Raw genomic sequence first — 14,903 nt, 5'->3', positions numbered from 1 at the left:
GCTCTCTGCTAACTGGCAACTCAGGGAGAAACTCAGGGCTCTGGGCCCAATGGCAGTTGGAGGCAGTACTGTGCTGCTGCCACCAGGGGAGCAACTCCTGAGGCCTAAGTGGCTGTGGCCCCAGGCAGAGCAACTACCTGGGAACTGAGCTAAGGAAGGTCCTTCCTCCAACAGGAGAGTCGGCAGGGACTGTGCAGACTCAGCACGGCCAGGCTCCTAGCAGCCAGCCAGTGTCCATGCCCCCTTAGCAGTCCTGGTTAGTGACTCTTGCCAGCAGCTTGGGCTAGGGTGTCCTAGGAGGGGCAGTAGAGGGTTGTCACTTGAGGAGCTTCACAGAGAGGCGGATCTGAACGTCACAGAGGAAGATGTCCATGAGGTCGCGGCCTACCTCCTGTGCAATCTGGGCGATCAGGTGGCCCTTCTTACCAATCAGGATCCTCTGAGAGTAAGAGAGAGAGATAGGGGCCTGCCCTCGGGCTTCCAAATGGGGGGAAAGAGCCCCTGCTATCATTGCCTTAGTCTCTCTTCTGAGTCTAGACTCACATACCATATGAGATTCTTTGGGCACCAGAAGTATCTGTTGAATCACCAGTTCCCCACTGGGTCCTTCTTCCCATACCATCGTCTTCTGTACAGGGAGATGTCACTGTTAATTAGCTGGCCCATCCCTTTGCCTAGCTGGGCCCCAGCTGCTCTGCTCGGGGTCTGTACCTGCTGCACACTGTAGGGCATCTCCTGGGGCAGGTACTCCAGGAGCTTCTCTCGGATCACGTTGGTGCAGATCTCTTCAGGTGCCTGGCTAGTAAGGACTTCACTGTGGAACTCCCAGGGCCCTGGCCGGGCTTGCGCCAGGAGGTATTGCTGTGGGCACAGAGGGAGTAGGTGGGCATCTCAATCCCAACCAGGATTTTCCTAGTCACTTTTGCTTCCTGGAAGAAATCTGAGGCCTCTCTTTAGCCTATGGCCAAGGCTAACTAACCTTTAGTATCTTTACATCTTCCTGGCTTAGGGCTGATAACATGAAGATTTCCTGGAAGTGGGGCCAACCAATCTTTTGAGAGCTTTCCACAGACTCCGTATTTGAGTGCTTAGCTGCTGTGCTGGGGCAATGTGTGTCAGGGTGTGAGTGGAAGGCCTGCTTTATCTTGAGCTTCTTGCCATTGACCACACCATCAGTGAGGGCTGCTGTGAGCTCCAAGAGAACTGATTTCTGTTTCAGGCAATCTACCTGGGCATGGGGGATAGGTAAAAAGTAGGTGGTTGGCAAGATGGGGGCCTTGGAAGGCAGGAGATCCCTTCCACATGAGAGGAACTCACCTTGTTCATGACAAGGACGCTGGGGACCTGGGAAAACTTAGTCAAGCACTGGAGTACCTGTGGACTGAGCTGTTTCCGAGTCCACTTGTCTGAAACGTCCACGAGAACCACAACTGGAAGATGGCAGGGTAGGCAGAAGGACAAGGATATGACCACTCTTCCTTTTGCTCCCATAAAAACTTTCATGGTATGAACCCTGGCCAATTCCCAACCTCCAAACCACCAGGACCAAAAAGCCATGACCCCTGCAAACTAGGGGGCTTCAGATTCCCATCCTGGGCCTAACCAAGATCAGCAGATTCCATGCTCTTCCATGGATCTTCCAACAAGGAGGGCTCCAGATGGTGCCTGAGGAATACATATGTAAATATGTATCAGTCGGGGAAGGTTTTATGACAACTGTATTCCCGATGAAAGAAGGGGTGTGATAAGGGGATTTTCAACCCATAAATAAAATCTCCCCATCCGCTCGTCACTATGCCAGTCCCTCCACCTGTTTCCATAGCCATACTACCTCTTCTGTTTAACAGGACTGATGATGCCAGGCGTGTCAAGTAGAATCTAAAATCAGGAAAGAGAAATACCCAGCCCCCAGGAGAAAAGATTATGACGGGGAAGTGAGAGAATGAGGTCAACTTTGATGTCAGGAGCCTGCTCTCTCTTCTTTGCCAAGCTCTTCTATTACTGCCTGAGATTTTTCTTTCTTTTTTTTTAAGATTTATTTTTTAATTTAGCTTTATTTATTTAGTTGCATTTAGTTTAATTTGACTAGAGAGGGACAGAGTGAGAGAGAGAACGAGAGACAAAGTGAGAAAGCAAGCCGCCAGATCAGGGACTCAAACCATGGTCGGCCATGTGGGAGCCCAGTGCCCTTAACCACCATACTACCTGCTGGCCCCCACTTTTATTTTTAAAGAGATTTTTGCTATAGGGTACATGCGCTCGCCAGAGAAAGACTGACAGAGAGAAGAAAGTGAGAAATCACCCCCCCAGGGAGGATGGTCACATCGCAATCCTTTCTCTCCTCTCAGGATTTTGGGCATGTACACATACACATGTGCCTGGTGCGGGTTTTAAGCTGCCAGGTCTGGGACTTGAACTGTAGTTTACTACATGGGAGTCCAGCAATGTAATCACTATGCCATCTGCTGGTCCCACTGCCTTAGATTTCTTACCCTTCAGCTTCGTTTTAATTCTAGAAGAAATCCTGGAGAAGATAACTGTGAATATGTGGAAAATTAGGAAGCCATAAAGAGGGTATTAAACCTTTCTGACTAGATGTAAAAAGGAGAAAAGTAAAGATAGACTTGTACAGGCCTGGGACCAGCAGTTGGCATAATGGCTATATCACTGGACTCCCATGTAGTTGACCACGTTTCAAGTCTCGGACCTGGTGGCTTAAACTCGTGTCAGGCGTATGTGTGTGCGTGCCCAAGATCCCTAGAGGGGAATGAAGGAGAAGGCACTGCAGCATGACCATTCCCCCAGGGGGGTGATTTCTCACTTTCTGTCTCTCTTTTTCTGGCAAGCACACGCACCATATAGCAAAAACCTCTCCAAAAAAAAAAAAGAATTATACAGACCTAAAGGAAGAGAAGACTCCCTTTTCTCAAGTAATTGAATCTAAGCATGCTTTTCTTTAAGGGCTGATGAGACCCTCTTAGCTTCACCCTTTCCTTTTTTCAGGACTTTCTTTGTAGGTACATACCACCTGCGCCTCCTTCTCTGTGATGACTCCGAGAGCTTGGCAGCGAGTGGTATGCACCTTCTTGGAGACAGGGAACACCTGCCAGGAACAAAAAAGTCCAGTGAGGTTTGATTCCTCCAGGACCTTCTATAAGGACATGGCAAGAAGTGAGAGATAAAAGGGGAATAGGAGTGGAGGGTAGTCAAGGATGCAGCATACTTTTCGGCCAAGTAACTGGTTGGAGAGTGTTGACTTCCCTGCATTTGGAGCTCCTAGAAGGACCACTCGTAGGACCCGGGGATTCTCAGGCATGTCAGGCTGATGGATCAAGAGGAGATTTTGCTCATCTGTGTGTGAGTGGAATAAGGAGTGAGATATAGTGGGATTTGGAATCCTGAACATCCACAAAGACAAAGGGTACATGATTAGTACCCCTTTGCCACATTGAAGCCACCTAAATCTGACTTTTGAGACTCATTTTGGTCCTTGTTTATGTGACTTTACCAAGTTCTTCAATCTAACTCCTTTAGTTTCTTTATACATAAAATGGAGTTGATATTGTAGCTACTTACTTAAAACTTCCTTTTGATGATTGCTAATTGTATAAAACCACTCAGGAAAATAGCTGGCACTTAAGATACTCAATTACTGTGTGTAACAGTACTGTGTAGCTGTGCCTAAGAAAATGTATGTACAAGTATGGAATTGCAGCTATTGTAGATTAGCTAATACCAGAAAATTTTCTAGATTAATCTCACCTTACTATGCGTGCTATGAAGACTCCAAAAACTTTCTCAGTCTTTCTGTATTATACTCATATGACAGTGTATTGCAATTACCAGTTTGTGTCCAGTCTCCTTACCAGAATGTAGTCTATGCTACTTGAAAAATAAAATATGGTTGGGAACCAGCAGTTGGCGTAATGGCTATGTCGCTGGATTCCCACGTAGTCGACCACGGTTCGTGTCCCGGACCGGTGGCTTAAAACTCACGCCGGGCGCGTGTGCGTGCGTGCCCAAGATCCCGAGAAGAGAACGGAGAAGAAGGGATTGCGGCGTGACCATCTCCCCTGGGGGGTGATTTCTCGCTTTCTGTCTCTCTGTCTCTCTCTTGTCTGTCTGGCGAGCGCACGCACCCTATAGCGAAAACCTCTAAAAAATAAATAAATAAATAAAAAATAAAACATGGCTATTTCCCAGGTGTAACTCAGTGTCTCAACAGGTAGATTGGGCTCAAAATGCCTTTATTTGCTTCCCACGTGGGGGAAGAGAGCCACAGCTTTGCCTTGTCTGAGGCCCTTGAATCTTGGGCTTTATGGTGCAAGTCTCTGGTCATGACCAGATCGGTATCCTCTTCCTTCTAAATTCTTAGAATCTGGTATCTATCTCCTGTGAGATCTTTCACTGCTGAACTGTCTCAGGTCCTCAAAATCATATTCTGCAATAAAGAGCCAAATGCGATATCCCCAGAGACTGAAAGGTTTCCCCGACAAAGGACGTTCAGCGCGAAACCCCTCGAAGTTCGGGAAAACCTATTTAGGTCCTTTACCTCTGTGCATGGATACCGCAGGGACGCGAGTTGTCACTGAATTGTCGGGCTGAGAGGATCCGAGGAAGCGGTCCAGGGCTGAGCCCTGGCCATAGTGGCGAGAGGCGGGCGCCAGCCGGGCACCAGAGAAAGCAGCGCCCGCAACACAGGACACACATCTCCGTTGACAGTTTAAGGCTGAGGGGAGCGGAGTCACCCGCTCCCTTGCGGTGTGAGGGCTCAGCTGACAGACCCCTAATACCGCTCGAACAAATCCAGCCCCACGCCGGCTGGGAGCAGCCAGTGCAACCGCAATGCACTCTGGGAACGAACCCGGAGCGCACCTACGATTGGACAGAGCGGCTAACCAACGAGAGAGTAGAAGAGAGCTAGACTCGCCCAAACAGCCGAGACCCACGGGATGTCGGAGGTTTGGTTGGGGACAAACCTCTCCCGGGGCTGGTGGAGGCTGAGAAAGGCAGAAAATGTCCATTTAGACTTTATGTGAGCCTGGTGATCAGTTCGGACTCCCATATTTTCTTCTCCTGCCAAAGTTTTGTAAAAACCCCTTCTTTCATGGGCCAGCAGGTGGCGTGCTGGTTAAGGCGCTGGACTCCCACGTGGCTAATTGGGGTTCGAGGCACGGACCTGGCAGCTTGCTTTCTCACTTTCCCTTTCTTTCTCTGTCTCTGGTCAAATTAAAAAATAAGTATAGTAACAAATAAAATGAAATGAATAAATGATTCCTTTTTTGGGGGGGCAAGAGGGGTTTTTGCTGTAGGGCGCGTGCGTTCGCCAGAGAGACAGAGAGACAGAAAGTGAGAAATCACCCCCCAGGGTGGATGGCCAAGCCGCAATCCCTTCTCCTCCATTCTCCTCTCGGGATCTTGGGCATGCACGCACACGCGCCCGGCGTGAGTTTTAAGCCACTGGGTCCGGGACACGAACTGCGGTCGACTACGTGGGAGTCCAGTCTTTCTGGCGAGCACACGTACCCTATAGCAAAAACCTCTCCAAATAAAAAAAAAAAAAAAAAAAAAAGAAAGCCCCTGCTAGCCATGTGTCCTGAGCGACTACATCTCCCAGAGGCCAAGCGGCAGAAATTGTCCTTCACATACCGGCTTCATGCTGCAGGAGAAACACTGTGAGTCGCGGGAAGGACGGTCGTCAGCATGGTAGAGGGCACCGTTCCCATGCCTCCATAAGGATTTGCTTTGTTTTTGCTTTAGTGTTTTCCAGCATCAGTCTTGCAGGCTCCTCTCCCAGTACCCCTTTGCCTTGACCTAGCGCTCATCAGCAGCCTCAGACTGACTGTACCTTGGCCCTATGCTAGCTTCATATAAGGAGTGGCCATTAGGTCGGTCCTCTAGGTCAAGAGCGGAACCAGATTTCTCTTTAAACTGGCTACTAACGCCTTCTGAGACCACTCCCTTCTGGAGAAAACATGGTCTGCAAGAGAGATGCAGCTGTATAGCCAGGACACTCTCCCAGGTCCTTTTTTTGGAGAGGTTTAGGCCAACTGCTGGTTCCATCCCAGACCATTCCTTCAGCTAGAGGAACTCCTTTTATCTTGGCCTATTTGTGATCCTCTTCATCCTTTTAATAAACCTTTTGAGGGACCAGCAGATAGAGTAATGGCTACATCACTGGACTCCCATGTATATTTGACAGCGGTTTGAGTCCCAGACCCGGCAGGTTAAACTCACACCAGTTACATGTGCGCCCAAGATCCCGAGAAGAGAATGGAGGAGAAGGGATTGTGGTGTGGCTGTCCCCCCGGGGGGGTGATTTCTCACTTTCTGTCTCTCTGTATCTGTCTTTCTGGCAAGCACACATACCCTATAGCAAAAACCTCTAAAAAAATAAACCTTTTGAAACAGAGAGATGACTGTTGCAGAGCTTGAAGGGGTGAGGATTTATTAAGCATCTGCTATGTGCAGTTCCTGACCAGGTGCTAGGATACATCAGTGACCAAAGGGGCAAAAATGTATATTAGGGGCAAGCTGGTGGCATGGGTTGAAGCCATTGGATCCCATGTGACCAAGTGTGCTTTTGGAGTCCAGGACCAGAGGATTGAGAAACATGCCAGGTGCCTGTGTTTGCCCAAAATCCAATTTTGGGGGAAAAGAGAGAGAGAGAGAGAGAGAGAGAGAGAGAGAAGAGAGAGAGAGAGAGAGAGAATGAGAGGGAAGGAATCGAGGATAGTCAAAGTATATTTACAACTCTTCCCAGTGGAGCAGAGCAAAAGTAGGTGATAACTGGAGAGGGCTGTGAGAGTAAGAAAGGCTTTTCTGGGCAAGCTAGTGGCATGGAGGTTAAGGTGCTAGATCCCACATGGCTAGATGTGTTGTTCAAATCCTGGAGGGACCAGCAGTTAGCATAATGGCTATGTCACTCGACTCCCACGTAGTCAACTGTGGTTCGTGTCCCAGACCCGGTGGCTTAAAACTCACACCGGGCACGTGTGCATGCGTGCCCAGGATCCCGAGAGAATGGAGAAGGGGTTGCGGTGAGGCCATCCCCCCTGGGGGGTGATTTCTTGCTTTCTGTCTCTGTCTGTCTGGCAAGTGCACGCACCCTATAGCAAAAACCTCTCAAAAAAAAAAAAAGACAAATCCTGAAATCTGCAGCTTGAAAATCACTCTGGTGCATATGTGTGCATGCCCAAAACCCCAAGAGGAGGCTGGAGAAGGGATTGCTGTGTGGCCATCCTTCTGGGAAGTGATTTCGCACTTTCCTTCTCTCTCTGTCTGTCTCTCTCCAGTGAGCCTTATAACAAAAACTACAAAAAATAAAAATAAGAGAGAGAGGCTTCCCCCCTCCCCAAATAGAACAGTTTTGTTTGCTATGGCAATGACCCAGTAGATAGAAAAACCTAATGATATAGAACAGAGAGGGGAGAATTTTGGAGTTGGAGAGAACCTATTGCTATTTCCGGAACGGAAGGTTGGTGTCCACAGAATCCCCGAGTGACATAGGATTGACAGCCTCGGCAGGCAGATGCACCATGGCTTGTAAATGGCTCCAGGCTCCATCTTCCAGCCCTCCTGCTCTGTTAATGAAAGGAACAGCCTTTTCAGAACATGATATTCTGGATGTTCTTTGGACATATGGGTGCCTAGAGAACAAGATGCTGCTAGATATGGAGACAACAATCAGAAAAATATGGCTCTTCTTTTGTGGACAGTTAGAAGAACTACTATTTTCACTGCCACTTGAGTGAAGGGGATATTTCAGGTCACACAGTGAGTAGATGAAGAGCTTATTTATATAAATGCCACAGCGCCCAGGGAACTCATACTAAGTACTGCTGTGCTAGCCACAGATAAATAATGCTGAATCCCAGGGATGACACAGAATATATTGTGCCACCTTTTATCCCCCCACCCCTGGGGAGATTTTTAAAAATTTATTTAATTCCATTTGTTATTATTTTTTAATTTGACTAGAGAGAAAGGGAAAGTGAGAAAGCTGCCAGGTTTAGGATCCAAACTGCAGTCAGCCATGTGGGAATCCAGTGCCTTTAACCACCACGCCACCTGCCAGCCCCCAAGGGAGATTTTTGCTGTAACGCTCCTACACGGCATTCCCTCTAAGAGGGTCATTTCTCACTTTCCTTCTCTTTATCTCTCTGGTGAATACATGTGCCCTATAGCAAAAACATGTAGATAAAAAAAAAAAAAAAAAAAAAAAAAAAAAAAAAAAAGTATAGGTCCAGCCAGGTGACATAGTGGTTAAGGTGGCCGGATCCCACGTGACCGACTGTGTGGTCTGACCACACACCACACCACACCGGGAGCATGTGTTCATGCTCCAAATCCTGAGAGTAGAATGAAGGAGAGACTAGTGTGCTCATTTCTCCAGAGGATGCTTTCTCACTTTTTCTGTCTTCCCCATCTTTTTCTCGTAAGCACACGTACCCCATAGCAAACTAAAATATACAAGTTAAAAAGTTTATTTCCCCAGAGATGGGGGAGGAAGAGATAGGCACCCTCAATAGAATCCTAATGCTGTGATCCTCCTTCCAGTCCTTTGGCCAGCCAGGTCAGGGGTTTGCCCACAGTCGAGCTTGGTGAGTTCAGGTAGACGTGGCTGCAGACACAGAGCCTTCCGGTATGGTCTCCAGCATTGTGAAGTAGCACTCCCACTGCCTATGACATGGCTCCTGGGCCTTTTTTAAAAACCAAGGTTAGGGAACCAGCAGTTAGTGTAATGGCTATGTCGCTGGACTCCCACGTAGTCAACCGCGGTTCGCGTCTCGGACCCGGTGGCGTAAAACTCAGGCGGGGGGAGATTTCTCACTTTCTGTCTCTCTGTCTCTCTCTTGTCTGTCTGGCGAGCGCACGCGCCCTATAGCGAAAACCTCTCAAAAAAACCCAAAAAAAACCAAGGTTAGTACTTTTTTTTGAAGGTGTTCACTATAGGGCCTGTGTGCTTGCTGGAGAGAGACACAAAGAGACAGTGAGAGGGAAAGTGAGAAATCACCAGCAGGGGGTATGGCCACACCTCAATCTCACCTCCTACAATTTCCTCCTGGGACTTTGGGCATGCACACACACACGCGCCCGGTGTGATTTTCAGGCCTCAAGTCCAGGACCTGAACCACGGTCAATCATGTGGTAGTCCAGTGCCTTACACTGCACCACCTGCTGGCTTCCAGACCCGGGTTATTATTATTATTTTTTTTGGGAGAGATTTTCACTATAGGGCGCGTGTGCTCGCCAGCCAGACAGAGAGAGACAGAGAGACAGAAAGCGAGAAATCACCCCCCAGAGGGGATGGCCACACCGCAATCCCTTCTCCTCCATTCTCCTCTCGGGATCTTGGGCACGCACGCACATGCGCCCGGCGTGAGTTTTAAGCCACCGGGTCCGGGACACGAACTGCAGTCAACTACGTGGGAGTCCAGCGACATAGCCATTACGCTAACTGCTGGTTCCCCAGACCCAGGTTATTTTTGTCTCGAGGCTTTTACACATACGACTCCTGCGTCCTGTGTCCTTTCAGATGTGGTTTCTGCTCCCCATTCAGGTCTCAGCTCAAGTAGCGTCCAAGAGAGGTTTTTCTTCATGACATTTAACACTTCTTGAAATTATCTTTATTTTTTGGGGAGAGATTTTGCTATAGGGTGTGTGTGCGCTTGTCCAAGAGATAGAAAGAAATGGAAAGAATGGAAAGAGAAAAGGTGAGAAATCACTCAGTAGGTGAGATGACCAAGTGCCAATCCCTTTTCCTTCATTCTTCTCTTGGGATTTTGGGGCACACACACACACACCCCACGTGAGTTTCAAGCTGCCCGGGCTAGGACTCAGACCACGATCAGCCACATGAGACTCCAGCACCTTGACCACTATGCCATCTGCTGGCCACAAAATTATCTTATTTGGTAGGTTCTGTAAACTCCTCAGGGTCGTTCCGTTTTTTTTTTTTTTTAAATAATTATTTTATTTAACTATTTATTATTACTTTTTAATTTGGCCAGAGAAGGGCGAGGGGAGAGAGAGAGAGAGAGAAAGCTTCCAGGTCTGGGACTCAAACCGCCATTGGCCATGTGGGAGTCCAGCGCCCTTAACCACTATGTGATCTGCTGGTCCCAAGGGTCTTCCTGTTTTTGATCTTGCCAGCCCTTCTAGTATGACCAAATTACTTCATTGTTTCACCACCCTCAGAATAAAATACAAAGTAACATGACTGACTGACTTTTTTGGGGGGAGAGGTTTTTGCTACAGGGTGCTGTCCATTCGCCAGACAGACAGAAAGTGAGAAATCACTCCCCAAGGGGGATGGCCACACTGCAATCCCTTCTCCTCCATTCTCCTCTCGGGATCTTGGGCACACACGCACACACGCCCAACGTGAGTTTAAGACACAGGGTCCGGGACTCGAACCGTGGCCAACTACATGGGAGTTCAGCGACATAGCCATTACGCTAACTGCTGGTCCCCACCTGGCATGAGTTTTAAGCCACTGGGTCCAGGATGCAAACCGTGGTTGACTACATGGGAGTTCAGCTACATAGCCATTACGCTAACTGCTTTTTTTTTTTTTTTTTTTTAATATATCTTCCCCAGACACATTTTCTGTGTAGTTTTCAAGTCACATTTTAAAATTTAATTTTATTTATTCATTCATTTTTTAAAAATGCGACCAGAGAGAGTCACAGAGAGAGAGAAAGAGAGAGAGAAAGGGACAAAGGAAGCCACCAGGTCCAGGACTCAAATTGGTTAGCCATGTGGAGTGTACAACACCTTAACTACCGTGCTACCTGCTAGTCCCTATTATCAATAGATTTTTGTTCGGTGAGTGGATAAATGCCATCAGTGTTGGGATTTGCTCACCCCTTGTGGCATCAACAAAGTTGCAACAGTTCCAATTATGTCTTCTCTCATCTACACAAAGCAGGAAAGAACAAGAGACTTCCCGAAGCAAAGTTCTCTTCGTGTTTAGGCTCTGACTGGGCTGCATCCCATGTACCTGAAATAATCCCTATAGCTTAGGGAAACTCACTCACACCACGTGGTCTGAAAATAGAGGAGGTGTGGTTTTCTTGGATCATTATCACTGGACTGAGTGAGTGAGTGAATGCTTGGAAGAAAAAAGAAAAAGATGGCTATTTTGCCCTTGGTAAAAAAATCAAATAGGGAGGGGTCAGCAGGTGGTGTGATGGTAAGCGTTGGATTCCCACATGGCAAACTATGGTTCTAGTCTTGAATCTGGTGACTAGAAAATTACGCTGGGTTGGGGCTGGCAGATGGTGTGGTGGTTTAAGGCGCTTGGCTCTCACATGGCCGACCACAGTTCAAGTCTTGGATCTGGTGGCTTGCTTTCTCACTTTCTCTATCTTTCTGGCCAGAGTAAATAATAATAATAATAATAATAAATAAAATTTTAAGAAAAGAAAAGAAGAGACCAGGAGATGACATAATGGTTACGTTGTTGGACTCCCACTTAGTCGCCCCTGTTCAAGTCTCAGACCCAACAGCCTCAAATTCACACCACGTGCTTGTGCGTAGATACTCAAAATCCCAAGAGGAAAATGAAGAAGAGAGTGTGGCACGGCCATTCCCCCTGGGGGGTGATTTCTCGCTTTCTGTCTCTGTCCCTCTCTGTCTCTCTGGCAAGCACACACGCCCTAAAGCAAAAATCTTTTTCAGAAAAATAGAAGGCCAGCAGGTGGTGTGGTGGTTAAAATGGTGGACTTCCACATAGCTGACCATGGTTTGAGTCCTGGACCTGGCAGCTTGTTTCCTCACTCTCCCTTTCTCTCACTGTCTCTCTCTGATAAAATTGAAGAATAAATAAAATTAAATACATGTTTAAAAAAATAGAAAAGAAAAAAATCATGCTGGTTCATGTGCATATGTGCCCCAAATCCAAGGACAACAATGGAGGAGATGGGATTGTGGCAAGGCTATCCCCCCGGGGGGTGATTTCTCACTTTCATTCTCCCTGTCATTCTCCAGTGAGTGCACGTACTCTACGGTAAAAACGTAAAAAAAAAAAAAAGAAAAGAAAAAAGAATCCAGGGACCAGCAGATGTTGTAATTGTTATATCACTGGACTCTCATGTAGTCGACTGCGGTTCGAGTCCCAGACCCAGTGGCTTAAAAAACTCATGCCAGGCATGAGTGCATGTGTGTCCAACATCCCAAGGAGAATGAAGGAGAAGGGATTGTGGCATGGTCAACCCCCTAGGGGGGTGATTTCTCACTTTCTGTCTTTCTCTGTCTCTAGCTGGCGAGTGCACATGCCTTATAGCAAACATCTCTCTTATGAAAAAAAAAAAAAAAAAGCAAGACTCACTGGGGACAGAAGATGCAGAATGACTGAAATCTAGGAAGAATGTAGTTACTACGTGGAGTCCAGGAGGCCTTCCTACGGTACTGCATGTGGTGATGAACTCAGAAAGGCACAGTTCTCAGGAACTTCAGCTGTGGCCTTCTTTTTAGCCATGCATTCATTAGAAAAGTAGTGTTTATATTCTTCCTTCTTCCTGGCTCTGCAATTGCCTTGTGGTGCCAAATATGCTCCCTTTCCAAAGGGTAATACTTTTGTAATTAATACCAATTCTTCTACACCAGTATTTGGCCTCTCGGATGGATCCTGTCACCAGCCCCCCTCCCCAATCTGTTGTCTTTTACTCTGTGTATGTCTATTTTTTTTTTTTTTGAGAGGGTTTTGCTATAGGGCTCGTGTTCTCACCAGAAAGACAGAGACAGAGAGACAGAAAGTGAGAAATCACTCCCTAGGGGAGATGGTCATGCTGCATTTCCTTCTTATCCATTCTCTCAGGATCTTGGGCACACACGCACATGCACCCGGTGTGAGTTTAAGCCACCAGGTCCGGGACTCGAACTGCAGTCGACTACATGGGAGTCCAGAGATGTAGCCATTACACCATCTGCTGGTCCCTATTCTGTGTATGTCAAGATGGTCTTGCTCAGGTGGGAGGCAGCTCATACAATTAGGCATGCGCCTTTGTGTAGATGTGTTTTAGAGAATGGATTAGACACCAATTCATATTCCTTTTTTTGTTTGTTCATTTTAAAGAATTATTTTATTTAACTTTATTTATTTAATTTTATTTGACCAGAGAGGGACAGAGTGAGGGCAACAGAGGAAAAGTGAGAAAGCAAGCCTCCAGGTCTAGGACTTGAACTGTGGTCAGCCATGTGGGAGTCCAGCGACATAACCACTATGCTGTCTTCTGCCCCCCCCTTTTAAATAATTATTTTATTTATTATCTTTTTTCCAGAGGTTTTTGCCTTAGGGTGCGTGTTCTCACTAGACTAAGATAGAGGCAGTGAGAGGAAAAGTGAGAAATTACCTCCCAGAGGGGATGGCCACTTGTAGTTCCTTTTCCATTCTCCTCCCAGGATCTTGGGCACATGATCAAACCACAAGGTCTGGGACTGGAACCACAGTCAGCCATGTGGGACGTAACTGGTACACCGTCTGCTGGCCCCTATTATTATTTATTTTTAAAATTTTGACCTGAGGACGACAGAAAGGTAAAGTGAGAAATCAAGCCCCTAAGTCAGGGCTCAAACCATAGTTAGCCACGTGGCAGTCCATCACCCCAACATCACCTTCTGATCCCATAGACCTGGTTTTCATTTACCAATTTGTGAAAGGACCAGGGACCATAGTGAGAGCTGGAAAGTAGGAACTGTTCGCCTGCAAAGTCCTCGACAGTATATATAGATTACCTAGAACAATAAACAGCATGCTCTTTAGACATAAACTGAACTTAGCAGTGTCCCAGGGCTTCTGAACACTTGGAAAACAGTGTATTTTGAGATGTCAAAGTTGCCTCTTACCTAGTTACCCCAATGCATTGTCGACGTGATTGTCTTCCGGAAAGAAACATTTATTATCGGTGGTCACTTGAGAGCACCTGAATTCAGGTCTTTAAGTGCAAGCAGGATCCAGAATGCTGACATGCCAAAAGTCTATGGCCCCTTAGGGCAACCACGTCTAAGAGCTTAGTAACCTAGGCAAGCTACTTAGAAGCCTCAAACGCCGAGGCGGCCGCCAAATTCTCCAAGCCAAACAAGTCTTCAAGGCCAGCGGCCATGTCCACCTGAGATCGAGGAGGCCAGGCCATCAGGCATTGAGGAAGACGCCCCCGGCCCGGACTGCGCAGGCGCGGTCGGCCCAAGAGGGCCCCGGCGCTTCGGCTTGCGCAGGCGCAGGAGAGGCTCCCGGCGAGTCCCGACGGCGGCGGTGGTGGCGGTGACTGAGGGGCCGGGGCGTGGAGCAGCAGTGGCGGTGGCGGTTTTTTTTGGAGCCATGAGGGCCGGGCCCAGTCACCGACAGTGAGTGGCGATGGGAGGGGAGTAGGTGGAGGGGATGGGGGTGCTCCGGGGAAGGATACCGCGACTTGGGTGGGCTCTGCCTGTCGGGGATCGAGGGGCGTGGGGGAGGGACAGTTGAGGTGACGGTGGGAGAACCAGGGGCATGAGTGGCGGATAACCAGCCCCAGAGCTGGACGGCTTGGCGCAGGGAAGGGTTTGCGGGATGTGGAGTGAAGGCGCCCACCGCAGGGCCAGTGTCCAGCGCCCCGGTTTGTCATTATCCCTTCCCCCAGGAGCTTTCGGTCGCCTCTCCCTTTCCGCTTTCAGAGAATGGTCGCGGGGGGAGGGAGGTGGAGGGTGAAAGCGGTGCAGGAGCAGAAGCCGTCTCTGAAGCAGGCAGGGAAAGGCCCGTGTCCCGGAGTAATAGGTTGCTCAGGCTAGAGCATGAGAGTTCACAGCTGGGAGAGGTCTAGGGGAAGAAATGAGGGGTTTTTGAGCGAGACAGGTGCAAAACCAAGTCCACCGCTGATGAAGCAAATAGATAACCTTGGGCAGGTCCCACTTAACCTTCTGAA

General features: G+C 48.2%; 2 protein-coding genes and 2 long non-coding RNA genes across 6 annotated transcripts in view; 1 reads left to right on the top strand and 3 right to left on the bottom strand.

Moving 5' to 3' along the window:
* Positions 1 to 6: 6 nt before the first annotated feature.
* Positions 7 to 5,127, bottom strand: ERAL1 (Era like 12S mitochondrial rRNA chaperone 1). 2 transcript variants are annotated; one of them, XM_027767123.1, is made up of 11 exons: positions 4,553 to 5,127; positions 3,224 to 3,351; positions 3,026 to 3,103; positions 1,832 to 1,878; positions 1,604 to 1,665; positions 1,318 to 1,430; positions 980 to 1,228; positions 712 to 861; positions 548 to 628; positions 389 to 439; positions 7 to 293 (listed from the first exon to the last, which is right to left on the bottom strand). In XM_027767123.1, the coding sequence occupies exons 1-11, from the start codon at positions 5,022 to 5,024 to the stop codon at positions 258 to 260; spliced, it is 1,467 nt and encodes a 488-aa protein (XP_027622924.1). In that variant the 5' UTR covers positions 5,025 to 5,127; the 3' UTR covers positions 7 to 257. The 2 variants fall into 2 exon arrangements, with proteins under 2 accessions (XP_027622924.1, XP_014438425.1); XM_014582939.2 differs by having other exon boundaries at positions 7 to 439; positions 4,553 to 5,125.
* A 3,336-nt stretch (positions 5,128 to 8,463) lies between these two features.
* Positions 8,464 to 13,394, bottom strand: LOC114005506 (uncharacterized). Its single transcript, XR_003547353.1, has 2 exons — positions 13,359 to 13,394; positions 8,464 to 8,702 (listed from the first exon to the last, which is right to left on the bottom strand). It is a non-coding gene; the product is annotated as an uncharacterized LOC114005506 (long non-coding RNA).
* Positions 13,395 to 13,463: 69 nt separating this feature from the next.
* LOC102498205 (uncharacterized) lies at positions 13,464 to 14,157 on the bottom strand. Of its 2 annotated transcripts, none has more exons than XR_003547355.1 (3): positions 13,852 to 14,157; positions 13,653 to 13,740; positions 13,464 to 13,525 (listed from the first exon to the last, which is right to left on the bottom strand). It is a non-coding gene; the product is annotated as an uncharacterized LOC102498205 (long non-coding RNA). The 2 variants fall into 2 exon arrangements; XR_337010.3 differs by having other exon boundaries at positions 13,470 to 13,525; positions 13,621 to 13,740.
* Positions 14,158 to 14,316: 159 nt separating this feature from the next.
* FAM222B (family with sequence similarity 222 member B) overlaps positions 14,317 to 14,903 on the top strand; it is a 92,739-nt gene continuing 92,152 nt past the window's right edge. Inside the window, exon 1 of the mRNA XM_006165465.3 lies at positions 14,317 to 14,349. The gene's annotated coding sequence lies outside the window, so the exon portion shown is untranslated. The remainder of the gene's footprint in view (positions 14,350 to 14,903) is intronic.

Source organism: Tupaia chinensis, unplaced genomic scaffold (genome assembly GCF_000334495.1).
Source record: "Tupaia chinensis unplaced genomic scaffold, TupChi_1.0 Scaffold143921_1, whole genome shotgun sequence".
Lineage (NCBI taxonomy): Eukaryota > Metazoa > Chordata > Mammalia > Scandentia > Tupaiidae > Tupaia > Tupaia belangeri.
This window is presented reverse-complemented; position numbering and strand designations above follow the sequence as displayed.